At 40.8% G+C, this 16,669-nt stretch overlaps 1 protein-coding gene across 7 annotated transcripts in view; it reads right to left on the bottom strand.

Moving 5' to 3' along the window:
* The window catches only part of SZT2 (SZT2 subunit of KICSTOR complex), an 81,661-nt gene that overhangs the window by 64,203 nt on the left and 789 nt on the right, over positions 1–16,669 (bottom strand). For all 7 annotated transcript variants that reach the window (XR_015748557.1, XR_015748558.1, XM_087960068.1 and 4 more), the window contains exons 2-7: positions 14,965–15,090; positions 14,620–14,793; positions 14,158–14,328; positions 10,021–10,152; positions 3,717–3,876; positions 2,604–2,710 (exon numbers count right to left, since the gene is read on the bottom strand). Coding sequence is in view for 5 of the 7 variants with exons in the window: in XM_087960068.1 (XP_087816194.1) it covers positions 2,604–2,710; positions 3,717–3,876; positions 10,021–10,152; positions 14,158–14,328; positions 14,620–14,793; positions 14,965–15,090 (870 nt within the window). In the remaining 2 variants the exon portion in view is untranslated. The remainder of the gene's footprint in view (positions 1–2,603; positions 2,711–3,716; positions 3,877–10,020; positions 10,153–14,157; positions 14,329–14,619; positions 14,794–14,964; positions 15,091–16,669) is intronic.

Genomic DNA, 16,669 nt, shown 5'->3' with positions numbered 1-16,669 from the left:
TGATGTCAGCCTCTAAGAGGGTTTCACTGTAGCGGGAGGATCCCATCTGGGAGTCCTCTTCCTCTTCCTGAAATCCCCAAAGTCCCCTTCCTCCTCCACCTGGGCCCCAACCGGAGGAGGGCTGTCCCTCTGAGAGAGTACCTGATCAACCGGGGGACCGGTTGTGGAAGGGATCTGATGGATAAAGAGTCGTGCTCGGAGGCTCATGGAGAAGACTGATCTGGTCATGTGTTGTAGTCCCTCTGCAATGCTCTGGCGGATGGCTGATTCCATCCAAGCCCTGATGTGAGGCGGAACCTCGGAGGTAGAGGTTCGTCCTGGCGCAGACCAGCAGCAGTGGGTGTAAAAGTGGTTGGAGGAGGAAGTAATGGCGGCTCCGGGCGGGACTCCTGAACGCCTGTCAGACTCTTTTTCCAACGCTTTGTGGCGCCTTGAGGCGTCACGTTGGGAGGCCTTGGAAGGTTCCTTGTCCTGTCTAGAGCCCTTAGGTTCCTTGTCCTGCCTGCGCAAGTAGTGGGACTTTGCCTTAGCCTTCAAGGAAGGACGTTTAGAGGATTGTCGTCTGCCATGTTAGATAATAAATACTAGCAAGGGCGGTTGGCTCGCCCAGATCAGGCCTGGATGAGGCCGGGTGATGATGAAGCTGGCCCGCTCCCCTTTTGGAATTTGTTATGTACGGAGATAACAGAAATATATATACTCTAATTTGTAATTTTTCTTCTTCCCTTTATTTATTTTTATGTTTTATACCAGGTGAATATACAGGTTCTACGTATACCTCTATATATCTATGAGAAATATTGGTGTACAAAAAGAATTTTTTTTTTTTTTTTTTGTATTTGTATTTCACATTAGGTGACAATATACAATACATTAGCTTCAGGAGCTAAACAGCCCCTGGTTTTAAAAATATCATATATATTATTATTATTATTATTATTGTTTTTTTTTTTTTTTTCAATGTCATTGTAACTTTGAACAGTCACTAAACAAGCTGCTGCAAATCAAGGATAATATGCATTGTAGCCACAGATTTTCAATGGGATTAAAACCCTCTGTCAGGAATTGAACTCTTGGTGTTTTTTTTTGTGTTTTTTTTTTGAAATCTATAGAAACAGTAACCGTAACAGGGAGAACTGTATCTCAGTACAGGCCAATCAGTCAAATAAACGCCTGAGGCCTAGAGTTGAAGAGAGGGCCTCTGGCAGCAGGCCTCCAGACAAGAAAAATAAAACCGGAGGGGCTGCAACTTCGCCCGGCGGGCTGCGGGAGGCCAACAAGTAATAAAGGAGCGGGCCAGGTGGAAGAGATGGGCAGCTAAGCTTTAACCCAAGGCCTGGAGCTCCAATTCACCGCAGCTAAAGTATTTAAAAATGGCGCCCGACCACGATGCGGAGCCAAAATGGCGGCCGCAAGCTGAACCGTCGGGACGCCTTGGACGGAAAAGGAGGGCTTGCTGGTCAGCTCAGCTCCTAGGGCCCTAGGGCGATGACCCTCCCGATCGGCGTTTAGGGTGGGGGGAATCCAGCAATAAAAGAAATGCGTGCCCGAGGCAACGCGGAGGCAGCGACGCGATCTGATAAGGGTGGGGGGGTCGCGCTATCAGCGCTGCGAGCCACAGCTTGCCCAGGGACGGGAAATTTTTCCCTTAAGTCCAGACCCTTTGCGCAGGAGGAGGAAGGAAAGGCAAACCTTATGAAGGCGAAGTTGGAATAGGCAAGAAATAGGCAAGAAATGTACGATCAGCCAAGGAGCTCTCTGAAAACACAGCCTGACTCTTGAGGCTGAGCAAAGACTGGGGAGGCGCTGCGCGATACCACGTGAGGGGGGAGCGTTTCCTCATCTAAAGCTCAGCCTGCAAGAAGAGGACTCAGAAGCACATCCCAGTCTCTGGATGCTCCGAGCGGCTCGAGGGAGAAAGTCCAGTTGCCTCTTGGAAAGCACCTTGGGTCTGGTCTCCAAACCAGAAAAACAAGAGAGAAGCAAGAATTACCATCAGTATTCTTCCCCTACCCTGAATTGCTGCATGAAATTGCCCTGCCACTGAAATGTGCAAAGGTTCCAATGGGTTTATATGTTTGTATAAATCTAAATGCATACCTTATCCGTAACTGATAAAAACTGAAGCTTCAATCAAATAATGTATATATACATGCATTAATATACTGTACACATATCACATGCAAATAAACATACACATGAACAAACTATATGCCAAGACTTGATTTATTTCACTGTTTAAATTCAAAAGCATTATGTGCACTTCTACAGATAGCCACTTAGAAGTAAGGTCCACTAAATTTAACAGGAACTACTTCTGGTTAAGTAACTGTGGATTACAGCCTTAATGATCAAACCATGAATCAGCATTTGCTCATAGAACTTAGTAGTACTACAGCTAGATTCCTGCTATCATCATAAATAATTTCTCCTTCTGTTATAACCAAATACTGAAAAGATCAATACATTTAATAAGCAAGCACTAGCTTTCATATTGCCATTAGAGGCAGATGGCTTCTGTCTTTAGTATTAGGATGACCCTAACTACAGTACATTCATAAATATGCAATCGTGCACCACAGCCCATGTACTTTCTACAGCACCTGAATAAAAGAGCAGGCTACAGTCCCACTGCGTAGTTGATTGAGCAGAGTCTCACAGACTGCTACATCTGGCACACTGGTAACACCATCTGTGATCACAATGATCCCTTCAAATAACAACAACAATTATAAGCACTAAATAGACATGAGTGAACATTCCATCATGGAAGGCAAGAATTAAGTTCTGAGAGAAATTTGTAAGTGACAAAGCTGAGGAAAAATAACTAGAAAACAGCAATGGCCCTTTCCCTGCACCTATAACAAGATACATATAAAACAAAATTGATGAAAAGACCAATCTAAAATTTAAAAAAAACTTGCTGGTCCACTGTAATTTTTATATTCTAAATTAGATCCTATTAGCCTTTTGCAATTAAATAAGTCTGATGGCACTGAACGAATTATTTGCAGTAGATATTTCCCCTCTCCAACTCTGATTTCCAGCATGCATTTCATAATACTACAACTGTAGTTTTACTACAACTGTAGTTTTACTACTTTTACATAGAACATCTATAATAACTACAAGGAGAAATTTCCAGACAGTGAGAATAATCAGTGAAATAGCTTTTGCCTCCAGAAGTTGTGGATGTTCCATCACTGGAGGTTTTCAAGAAGATTCTGGACAGCCATCTGTCCAGCATGGCACAGTGTTTCCTGCTTGAGCAGGGGATTGGACTAGAAGACCTCCAAGCTCCCTTCCAACTGTTAATCTGTTATTCATTCACAATTAGATCATTGCAGCAATCATCTGCACTGCGCTCAGAGCAAAAGGCTTGTTGCAGGTGGTTGGAAACTACAGAAATACTTCAACAAGCATTCCTAAACAAAGAGCTCAAAAACTCTCTGCATTGGAGTTAATTTACTTCTAGGCTCAGGGAAGCAAAGCAAAACCTTGCAATATTGCAAATGCCATAGTTATTACTACAGAGGAAAAATAAAAGAGTAAGCTATATATTTTGCTGCTCTTGGAGGAAAGATAGGATAGAAATTTAACAATTGAATCCAGACAAGAGTAGACAAGACTAACTTAATTCCCCTTCTTTTTCTCCCTTTATCTATTTAAACAGAAGAGATGAACTCTGAAACTGTTTTTAAAAAGATACCACTCACCTGCAGTGGAGTTGGAAGGAAGCAGCTGCAATGCCAAAATTCCCTGTCGAATCATACTGACAAGTCCAACATCAGCTGTAACCATTGAAACCCCCAACTTCTTCCCTAGCATTTCCTGAGAGTCACAAACATGCTCCTGGTTAAGAGATGACAAGTCCGCCTGCAAGAACAGAAGGAACTCTATTAACTATACTTCAGAAGTTTGCATTTTTCATTACAGGTACCTCAAGCCTTTTTTTATTAATTCCTCCCAAAAGTCAGTTTTCACTGACCCCTTGATCCATATAAATACAACTAGACTACTGGAATTCTCTCTATATGGGCTCTACCTGAGGCTGCCCTTGAAGATAATCTGAACACTTGAACCTGATCAACATTCATTGGTCTAAATAATGATGGGTACATCTAGTTTTACTTACATGTCTTCATCTATCTGCCAACTTCCAGGATAATTTGAGATGCTAGTTACTGTATTATCTTTAAAGCATTTAAAACTCAAGGCCCAGCTTTCCAGTAAGAACTGGGAGACAAGTCCTGCAGAGGATTCGGTCCTCTATAGCAGTGATCCCCAGTCCTTTCGGGACGCCTTGCGCCCGGTTCCGGCATCAGCTGGGCGCCGCGGCCCGCACCGCATCAACTGGGCGCCATCTTTTTTTGACGCAAAAGATGAGCGCTTAGCTTTTCCAGTGAGCTTCTTCGGGTAGAAATGGCTTTCTGCCGAAAAGCTCACCGAAAGCATGCGCCGCCATCTTTTGGTGAAAAAGTGCTTCCGGTGAGCTTTCACCCGAAAGCTCACCGAAGCACTTTTACCAAAAAAGATGGCGGCGCCCCAGCAACCAGCAGCCCGGTAAGGCTTGTTCCGCGGCCCATTAGCCCGGTTCGGCACGTCCACGGACCGGCGGTTGGGGACCCCTGCTCTATAGAAAGTTCTATCAGCAAAACCCAATCAGAACAGCAGAACCAGACCTTCTCAATGGTGACCCCTTCCTGTGCAACCGTTTGCCTTCCTATATACAGACCATGATTAATACTTTCTTGTAGCTCTTCTCAAGTGTTGGCTAGGATGACCATATTAAGAATAGAGATTAAATTTGTAATTATTGAACTGGATTAATGCATAAGAGTGTCACCAGCCTTTCCAGGCAATATGTTTTCCCAAAATATAATCCATGTGTATATTGAATAAAAGTAGCAAGAGGTGATACCATTCTACTGAGGAGTCCAGTTTTAATGGAAAAATCTTGACTGTGGATTCCATATGTTGTCATTCAAACTAACAGTTTGCATTATGATTTTTAAAAAAAAAACTTCAGTGTGTTTTAGGTGTAATTCCATATCTAGAAGCTTGAGCCAAGATGCTGTCATAGTGCATGCTATCAACTGTTGCTTTGAATAAATACCATATAAATTTGAGAAAATTTAAACTGCAATTCCAATAGTTATTCAATCATTGCAACTATACGTGCAGATCTAAACCCAACTTGATTTTTTTTAGTTCTTTTATCACTTTCAAATTAGTCGAGAAATATTTTTCAATAATTTTGTATACTAATATAGCACCCAGCAGAGAAATATCTGTGTGGTTATGTTTTTTTCTTTGTTGTGTAAACAGAAATCACAATTTTTAATGTTTTTGACAAGATTTCAGCTTCCATATTTTCCTGAATAAAACTTCAAATATAGAAATCAAGATACCAGGGCAGAGTATCTTTTGAAGAAATATATTTCTGGACCAATCTCATCTGATCTAAGGTCTTTCCATACTTCAAGCAATCTAGTGGATTTTTGGATTTTCCCAGGCTTGGTGAACCTTTATAGAATGTATTGGTTTTTCTGTTTATGAAATTACAATTAATGATAGCATTTAGAATAGTTGGGGCTGGATGGTTTAAAATTTATTTTAAATACTTCTGTCCTAATTTGTCTTGTTGTGTAGCCGTTTGCTATTTTAATCTGTCATAATAGCACCAATCAAAACTATACAAACCTCTCATTTAACAACCACATTCTGTTCCCTAAATTTGAAGTCAAGTGGCCTCTAAGCAAACATGTGACACACAGAGACCTGTTGCAAAGATTACTGGTTGTTGCCATCTCATTTAGATAAAGGTCTCTTGTACACCTATTCCAACATTACTTTCACCCCAGCTTGTGTTTGCCAGGCAGACAAAAATTGGATGCAAGTGTGTGTAGTGATCAGAAAATGTTTAATTACCATCTAATTTGTGAATGGACACAAATGAGGAGTGTATTTTCTCACTGGATTTTTCATCAGCTGAAAGTTTTCAATTCTTTTTCTCCCGATTGTTCTAACTCTGTTGCTTTGTGATTCCAATACAATGTATTACCTTGAGTAGCTTGCTTTTTCACTAAACCAGACTTCAATATATTTTAGGTGGCTAAAGCTGGTTTCCTTTAAACTGATAACTGTTTCAGAATTTCCCCAGACTTTGCTTGTTTTCTTCAATAACCTTGTCTGCTGTATAATGAATAACATTTTCACTTTAAAAAAATCAGTAGCTGGGGTTGGTATGTACTTATATTCTACAGCTAGTTTTCAGCAGCATCTATTTCTGTTTATTTTGTTTAGCACTAAGAACATTGAGACAAAATTTTATAGTATACTATTCCCAAGAGGAAAGTTTGCCTGAGCACAATGGTGGCTAGACCATAGCCTATAGTTAAGACAGCCTAGTGTCTTTATACTAAGAAATGTTTGAGATACCAAAAAAAAATAAAAAATGCCAAATATAAGTATTAATAGAAACTGTACCTCTTGAAACCTCTTTGAATGAAGATGTCAGCAAAAAAACAACAGAACAATTATAGTAGGATTTCAGTTAGGGAAAACTAGAGTCATCAACTTTTGCTAGCTACTGTTATAGATACTATTTGAGTTCATCTCCATCAAGCCACTCTCTCCCGTTCACTGTTACTGATCCTTTGCTGAGAAAGGTTTTCAGCTTTCTAAACAAATATGGGGAAATGCTCTGGAAATTGCAAAGGAAAATCAGCAATAGAGAATAACAGTGAGCAGGAAAGAGTACTGTAAATACTTGTGAATATACCACGCAAGCCAGCTTTCTTTCACCAAGTTCCTACCCACTGTAAGAATGAAGGTAACAAGTACTCCTTATTCAGTGACTGCTCCAGACAGTGATCATTTGCAAATTACAACAGTGATATAACAGTAATTTTGCAACCAATGCCTGCATTTACAACTTTCACAGCATCTTTTAGTCACACATCTGCCATTAAGTTAGTGCGTGTTGTCTGTGACTGATCCATTTTTCCCTTCTCAAAGACATTGTCCAAATAAGTTCTCTCTTCCTGAGCTGCTTTTCTCTCCAGTGCAAATTAATAAACTCAGCTGTGACTGTAATTGGTTAGATTCCCTGGCTGACTCAACATGCTGCCCCATTCTGACAAATATAATCAATTTCACAAGGAAGGCTATTTTAGCCCAAGTGGACTTTGTGACTCTTCAATGAGAACAGCTGGGCACATTCTTTTCAATGTGTATTCTCCATTGTGTGCCCACTTATTTTTACAATTCCTTCCTCACCAATGAATGTAAACTCAAATATTAATTTCCTTTTTGCTAATTATCATATCTGGGGTGAATATTCCAAAGGGAGAGGGAGTTGGGAAAAAGCAGGTTTACCCTTTTACCCAGCTTCCTTGCAAGTCAAATTCTTGAAACCTTCTTCACTATATGGGCTCTGCCAGCTGTTTGAGACCATATCCTTCTGATGCTATAAACCAGCGGTCGCCAACCGGTGGGCTGCAGCCCACTGGTGGGCCGTGGAAAATTTTTGGTGGGCCGCAGAAGAAATGGCCCCTGAAAGCAATTGATCTGGTCCGTGCAGTTCTCGCGCCTCCCGGCTCTTTGAGGGACCCCAGAGTCAGGTCCCTGAGTTGCATGTGCCAACCAGCTCCTACATATGTCGGCGGCGGCGGCAACAAGTCCCCTCCCCCAGCGCCCACTGTTAGCTCTCCCCATTAGTTCTGTAGCTTTGAATTGCTCCCGCCTCTCTCTTTCCTTTCCCCTCCCCCCGCGCCCACATGCAGGCAGGCAAGGAAAGGGAGACAGAGCTGTGCGCAGCTCTCAGCTCCTCCAGCCCTCACTGCCTCTCCCAACATCGAAGCCTCGGCTGCAGCGGTAGCGCCGAGTTGCTTGTTTCTCCACTACTGCCTCCTCCTCCTCCAGTATTTCCTTCTATGGGTAGGGCGATTCTGAACTAACCGAACATGCTAAGGCAACTTGGGTGCTACTGCTGCGGTGGCTTTGCCTGCATCTCCGAGGCTTCGATGTCCCTTGAAGAGTCGAAGAGCTGGGACATCGAAGCCTCAAAGAGATGGGAGGCACGAGAACTGTGTGTGGGAGCATTTGGTGATTTCGAAGAACTCCTAGAACGCGGTAGATTGGCGTTTTGTAGGTCTTGGTGAAAGAGTGAGCTTTGTTTCGTCTCCTTTCCTCCCCTGGTAATACGAGAGATACTCTCTCTCTCTCTCTCTCCCCCCCCTCCCTCACTCCCAAATAATCACTGGCTGTGGCTGGGTTTGGCAGCAGCACTAAAGCGAGTGAAGTGCCCCCAGGGACACCTTTCCTTGCCTTTCTCCAGGTGAGGCTGGAAGAGCCGCCCCCCAGCTTTTCCTCGGCTGCAGATCTGAGCTCTCTCAATCCTTCACCCAGGATCTGAAAGGAGCTCCCACTTTCTCCCCTCCCCTCCCCCAATTAATCGAGGGTGGCAGTCCTGTAGGCAGATGCCTACTGAGAAGCCCCTGGAGTGGCGGCCGAGGGGCACTGCCCCCCAAGGAGAGCAGAGCCCCCTTTCTGCCTCTGCTTCTCCCAGCGGCAGTTGCCCCAAGGCCCCTCAGCTCACTCTTCTGTCTCTTTGGAAGGTGCAGGTGGGGAGCATAGACATGTATATTTGCTAAGCTAGCAAAATGTAGTGCCTTCAAAAATTCTTTTGACTCAACATCCTATAAGACATGCCTCCAAACATACCCATTCACCTAGTTCAGTGATGACTAACCTTTCCGTCTTTGCGTGCCAAAAGTGTGTGCACGCACGCATGCCAACATCCCCACACCCCATGCGCATGCGCTGCGTGACCCCCCTGTGCATCCCGCGCCTTTCTGCGCATGCGTGTGCATCTTCCACACACCCCCACCCCCTGCACATGTGCGGCAGCTTCCCGACAATCAGCTGGCAGGTGGGTGGCGGACACGCATGCGCAGTGGACTTGCTCCAGGGCAACGGCTCGTGTGCCAGCGAAGATGGCTCTGCATGCCACAACCGGCATGCGTGCCATAGGTTCACCAACACGGACCTAGCTTATTCTAGAGAACTGTTTCTATTGCTCCACTATTTGCCATATAGGAGTCATTTGAAGCAAGGCTAGAATTATTCTGATCCTCAATAAGCGTGAAAAAGCTTCTCACTATCAGCATAATAATCAGGGCAATAATAAAAAAACAATAAATCTCTATTTTAGAGCTCCAAATATGCCCTTGATTTTAGTTATTAGGTTCCTTCTAACAAGTTCATATGTCTTACCCTTTCAGACAACAATTTTATACACTACTATTAAGTACTAACAACTATTACTTCTGAACTCCAGGGTATATGAAGCACATTATCATCCACTCCAGGTACCTTCAAGTTTTATATTCCAATAAAGTATTGAAATAATTAAAGCCAGTTTCTTTTACACAATTAAGACTATTTACATAAATCATAAAAGATGTAATATTCTATAGTGTTTCAATACATTCACAGCATATTAAACATAGTATCTCAGTATTCCTTTTTGGAAACTTCTAAAGCAGAACATGTCATCAGTACACCATAGGCTAAGACACTATAATTTGCATGAGGCTCTAGATTAGAATAGAATAAAATGGAAATAGAATCTGAATTTATATAATGTATAATTACATGTTTTATTATTGTACTATCTTGTATATAATATATTATACTATTATTTATAATAGATTATTTATTAGACATTTCTAATTTGAGTCTGAATTTATACGTTGGTTTTCTTCCTTTTTAGCTGATCAATTTGCCATGTATGGGCAAGCAAATTAATTAAGCAGAGTATATAGCAAACCCATTTTTTGCAAGCCTTATTAAGTCAGCTTCAATAAAATCCATCTGTGTAGAAAAATTAGTTGTCCCCCCTCCGAAGGTCCTAATATGGACTGCTGGGAAAAACAGAAAAAGTCCACAACAGGGAAAGAATATAAAGAAATTTCCCACTCATTCAAGAAGAAAACAGTTACTACGGCTTCTCACCTGAGTTTTGGCCTCATATTGGTGCTGGAGCATCTCAGCCACTTTGTTTTCAAAGGCGCACAATTGTGTATAAACCTGGTTCAAAAAGGTTTCTGTCTTTGTTCCATTTGACAGGCAACCTTGGAACAGCACCTGGGCCATGGGGGAAAAAAAATCTGTGTGTTTTATTTGGCAATGAAATCCTGCAAGTGTTACACCAGGGGTATCAAACTCGCCACGTCATGTTGCCATCACATGACATTTGTGATATTTTTCCCCTCATGGAGCTGGGGTGGGTTGGCCTGCGCATGACACATCCAGCCCACAGGCCGCCAGTTTTACACCCCGTGTTATACCAACAAAACCCAAGAAAATTAAAAAAGGAAACTATCAGTTCACTAATTATCAAAGAACATTTTTAAAAAGCAGATTCAAACATACACATACATACATACGTACGTACATATATATATGGTATTCAGCTTTGTTCGGGTATTTTCCCACGTCATTATAGTTGTGCTTTTAAAGTTGTAGCAACGTTTCGGCAGAATCTCATCTGCCATAAATTTGGTGCTAGCCTACGCTGTGCCAGAATGGTTTTTTCTTCATCCTGATTGGTTGGGAGTCTTGGTCTGTGTTTATTGGTCCTGGAGTTTGCTGTGTTCTGCTTGATTGGTGTTTCTAATATCTTCTGTCTGTTTTGTAGTTTGGGGCATCTGGAAGATTTTTCTCTTGGGATGATCGTCTGTTGGATCTCTTTGCTCATGTGGCTGGTTATAATTTTCTTCTTGGTTATTTTTCCCAGATATGTGGTTGGGTCCGTGTTTATGGATTTGTATGTGGAGTCTTGGAGTAGGTCTGTCAATTTTGTTTCGTAGTCTTTTCTATACCCGAACAAAGCTGAATACTATACATGTAAGTACCTGCGAAAACTTAAAAAAACAAATATCAGACCTCTACGGGGAAGAAATAAACAGCCAGACCAAAACCTATGAGAAGCTGTAAGTTAAAAGAGCAGGAATACTATGTGACCTCAAATTCCTACGCAGCTGCAGAGACAATACACCAACATGCTTCAAATTAACATTTCATGACAGCACAGCAGCTACTAAACGTATCCTGAAAAGAACTGAAATGGCTCTACTCAGGAACGAGCTCCACAGAGATTCCAATTGGATCAGTTAAACAAAGATTTGCTAACGCTACACCTGGAATTGAGCAGCAAAATCAACCCTCTACTTTGGGACAAGATAAAACAACTTAGAGCTGAAACTGAAACCACTTACAAAAATGACAAACTCTTGAAGAAACTAAAGAAATTAGAACATGACAAGAAAGCCCCCAACAACTCACAACAACACCTGAAACAATTAGTATATAACATTTCCAACAGAGAACTCACCAAAACAGAAAGTGATGTCCTAACCAAAGGATTCAATTATGCTATATCACCCAAAAAAATCCCCACAGAATCCATCATATGTGCAATAGAATCCAGCCTAACTAAATTAAATACAGATGAAGCTGATAGAATAAGACACCAAGTGCACAAGCAAACCACCCAAAAGCAACTTGCACAAAGAGGAACTAAAAGCTCTGCAAGCCCTAAAGAACGACAGCAGCATAATCATACTTCCAGCAGATAAAGGTAATGCCACAGTAATAATGGATAGAAAAGACTACGAAACAAAATTTACAGACCTACTCCAAGACTCCACGTACAAACCCATAAACACGGACACAAACACATCTGGAAAAAATAACCAAGAAGAAAATTATAACCAGCCACATGAACAAAGAGATCCAACAGACGATCATCCCAAGAGAAAAATCTTCCAGATGCCCCAAACTATACGGCCTCCCAAAAATACACAAAGAAGGCATACCTCTCAGACCCATAGTCAGCTTCCAGAGGAGCACCACTACAAAACCTAGCTAAACACTTAGCAAAGCAGCTACAGCCCCATGCTGAAGCAGCAGCTTCACATGTACAAACTCATACCACTTCTTGGAAATGATCAAAGATCTACACATGGAACAAGAAGATCTGCTTGTAAGTTTCGACGTGGTTTCACTATTCACTCAAGTCCCGATAAAAGAAATTCTTGAAATCATGAAAAATAAATACCAACCAGCCAAACACCTCATGGAACTAGCAGAACACTGCTTAACCAACACATATTTCATATACAAAGGACAAAGATACAAGCAAATTGAAGGAGCCCCTATAGGATCACCACTGTTACCCGTCATTGCAAACCTGTTCATGGAAGAATTTGAATCCAGAGCCCTAGCTAATGCCACCCACAAGCCCAAACTATGGTTAAGATACATCGATGACACATTTGTGATTTGGCCCCACGGAAAAGAAAACCTAAACAATTTCCTAACACACCTAAACAGCACACACCCCAAAATCAAGTTCACCATGGAAACGGAAACAAACAAACAACTACCATTCCTAGATGTACTAATCTACAAAAAAACAGATGGCACACTAGGACACACCATATACCAGAAGAAAACACACACCAACCGCTACCTCAACGTCCAATCCCACCACCATCCAGCACAGATAAACTCCGTGACCAAAACACTAATCGCCAGAACCAAACGCCTGGCAGACAAGACACACATAAAGACTGAACTATGCACCCTGACTAAAGTACTGACAGCTAACGGCTTCCACAAAAGCAAAATCACCGGCTTGATCCACAAAAACACACTGAGACATAATAGAGACCTAGAAGATGAACAGACCTATGGAACAGCTGTCCTGCCCTACATAAGAGTTACTACAGACAAAATCAGTAAGATACTACACAGGCATCACATCAAGACTGCCTTCAAAACAGACAGAAAAATAGCAGACATCTTAAGAAACTCCAAAGATAAAATTGACCAGGAAAACCAAGGCATATATGAAGTCCCCTGTGCATCATGCCCTGCCACATACATTGGACAGACCAATAGAAGAATAAGTACCCGCCTAGATGAACACAAAAATGCAGTAAAAAAGCTGGAACATACTTCCTCACTAGTCCAACACATGAAAGCCACAGGTCATAGCATCGATTTCAATGGCACCAAAACCCTAGCCACTATAGAAAACCCCAGCCACAGAATTATCAGAGAAGCCATAGAGATTGAAAAAAGACCTGAAAGCATGAATAGAAGAGATGACTCCACCAGACTGTCAATTATTTGAAAGCCTACACTCTCAAACAAAAACATCTCCACACCACAAGCCAGGCAAACACCTGGGCACAAACAGATCCCCCCTGATACCTCCAGCTCAAACACACCCCAACCAGGCACCCAGATGAAACCTAGCTTCCTAATAAATGATAGCCGTCCATTTACTCGGAGCCAAGCCACTCTAAAAGCTTCCAATACAGGAAACACAATGTTGCCAGCCAATCAAGACAACAACAAAAAAAGCTACAAAACAGACAGAAGATATTAGAAACACCAATAAAGCAGAACACAGCAAACTCCAAGACCAATAAACACAGACCAAGACTCCCAACCAATCAGGGTGAAGAAAAAACCATTCTGGCACAGCAGTAGGCTAACACCAAATTTAAAACAGAAAAGGCTGTGAAAGTCTGACTCACAGACGAACACAATACAGAAGCCTGATGATGGCAGATGAGATTCTGCCGAAACGTTGCTACAACTTTAAAAGCACAACTACAATGACGTGGGAAAGAACTCACATTTTACGTTAAACAACACATATTTTTATTTTCAAAAACTTAAATTACATCTATGTTTGATATAATTAGGCCAAAGATGTAAAGTTCACCTGGGTCAACTTTTCCTTCTGATCAAACTCATTGCATATAAAAAGGTTACCCAGAAGATGTATCCGCATGCAACATATTCTAGTTAACAATTTCTTTACAACACAGGCAGGCAACCTGACATCAAATATTTTAGACTATGTTTTTTTCATAAAACATACTGAATACTGTCAATGTTATAGATTATAGAAAATGCAGTCCAAAATGCCCACAAGTAATTCAGGATACCTAGTCCATTTTATATGCTGGAGATTACAGTTCATCGTCTTATTCCTTGGCAACAAGTCATTTTAACTCTAAACAGTTTAAGCATTTCGCATAAACATCTCAAAACTGAAGATATAAGTATTACCTGATGCATCTGTAGGCTAATGATAGAAGAATATGCTTGGATAGTGATGAAAATCTCAGGTTGGAATATAATATCAGAACCTGGGATTCTAAAGGGCTTTAACAATCCTCCTAAACACCTTGAGAGTGCATAGAACACTTCATCAAAAATTATCTCCCCAGGAGAGTCATCCTGGAAAAAAAAAGAGAGAGGATATGCAAGTTTTCCTTAATTTATCTCGGAGGTAATTCTCTCCAGTCACCTGGAAGTAGGTCTTACAAATTTTATATTTAAAATATTTGGAACTCATAATAATTTTCACCTATTAAACATTAAACATCTCCATAAATGTAAGCTAGATTTTTTTAAAAAAAAATAGGCAGGTTTCTCTTCATAGGGGATATATTTCTGGGAGTTCTGAACAGGAAGTACTCTCAGCCAAAGGAAACTCAAAATACAACTTGGAGAGATTAATATACTTACTACAATCCCTGTAGATGGACTCAAATCCAGTTCAATCACAAAACGGTACCGGTGTGCAAGGAAAGTGACATGTGTTGAAGGCACCAGGAGGTACGGCTTAGTTGGCAAAGGCTCATCAGGTTGCCAGCTGTTTGGTAGAATGCTGAGAATATCTAACTCACTGTCTGACTTTGCCTTCAACAAAACGAAACAAAAATCTAAGAGACGAAGCTAAAAGCAAAAACTGAAAGAAATCACAGCATTCCATATATGAATTACTCTTCCTAAAATCACAAGAACTAACCCCTTTCTGCTTCTCTCAGATTACAAAAAATGTTCGGAAACTTTGCAATAAAATCTTCTCACCAATTCAGCTTCAGACATCGAGCAGACAACCTGATGCAAACGACCGAGAAACCAAGCTAGTCGCACATTACGTGAAATTCGATAGTTCTTCTTCAGCAAGAGGAACACCTGTCCAGCCTCCTCTATCTGCAAATTTAAAAAAAACAAGCAATAGCACTTAGATTTATATATCACTTCACAGTGTTTTACAGCCCCTCTCTAAGCAGTTTACAGAGTCAGCATATTGCCCCCAACAATCTGGGCCTTTGGAAAAGGAATATGCCCATGTGTTTTTTCAAACATTAAAAAGCTATTTGAAATTTAAATTGTTACCTATATTATATGCCAAAACAGAAGTTATTACATGATCCACACTTAATTTCATGCTCTAAAGCTGAAAGGGGGAGAAAAAAAACAACTGAATGTATAAAATTGTATTTGTATTGAACTGGGCTTTTTTCTCCCACTTTGAGGAGTAATTTTGACAGATCTAATAAAAAGCCACAGGCAAATTGCTGGATTAAAAAAACATGAAAAATTCATCAAGTTAGAAATGAAATGAGATTGAAAATGATATCTACCATTAAAGAAAATTTGACAAAGATGGTAGTGTACTGCATGAGGAACCTGAGCATTCATGACCATGTATTAGTTTTTTAACCTACCTTTTTACTTATACATGGTGAAGTGAAGAGAATGGAATACATTGTAGCCAAAAAAAGAGCATCCAACTGCAGGAATTGGGTGGCCAAGTTAGATTGCCCATATGTACTCCATACAGCTGCATTTTTGAAAGGAGGCAGGAAATGTGTCTTTGCAATCAGCTTGTTAATCAGCTCAGAATCACAGAATTCCATTGTGCTTATAGCATTAAATTTGCCTCTATGGACTCTTAAAAGGCTCATCTCTTAATCACTTTGGACTTTTTTTTTATTCTTTGACTTTCTTTAAAGATCAAGAACCTCTGGTCTGGCAAGCTTTATTGAAATTAATGAGTGAATATCCCTTAAAAACAGTTTAGCTATAAATTGGATTTGTATTTTTTGTTGAATATACAAGAGGATTGTTGGCTTTGAAAAATTTCACACAGATTAGGGGCTTAAACAGATCTGACTGAAAACAAAAACATTTCCACAGGTTAGGGTTGGATGAGAACCCAAAGTTCTTTAATCCTGGTCCAATGTAACAGGCTGGCTCTTGGTATATTTAGTTGGCTAATTGTGGTAAATAATAGTTTCTATTGCTATGCCATGTCAATGATTTAGAAAACCATTTCAATAATTTCTAAACTTCTAATAAAATCAACCATGTTAAATCTCTCTGCTGCAAGCAGGATTCTAGCAAGCATGTTTCATGAAACAATCATTTGCAGTTACAAGTCACAGAAGATGATCTAATGACAGCCAACAGCATCAATCAAATATTTCTCATGCTAACCTTTTCTCAGACATACTGGTTTAAATTGAGAATGTTATTCAAGGTCCATTATTTTCCCTTAGCAGCAGCAAACTGAGTCATAGGCAAACTGACTTGAAAACAAATTCTATTCAATTAGTGAGCTTTCCAAGTAAAGTTACATACAACTATTTAGCAATACTTAGAACTGGAGCAAATTGTCTGCAAGTGAGTGATGTACATTGTACAACACCCTGCTACGGAGAGGAGGACCCTGGGAAGGTGGGCGGTTAGAAGTGACGGTTTCCGACTTTGATAGGATAACATCTGC

This window comes from Notechis scutatus, chromosome 3, assembly GCF_049901735.1.
Source record: "Notechis scutatus isolate UNSWTSFEM ecotype Mainland chromosome 3, rNotScu1.2, whole genome shotgun sequence".
Classification (NCBI taxonomy): domain Eukaryota; kingdom Metazoa; phylum Chordata; class Lepidosauria; order Squamata; family Elapidae; genus Notechis; species Notechis scutatus.
This window is presented reverse-complemented; position numbering and strand designations above follow the sequence as displayed.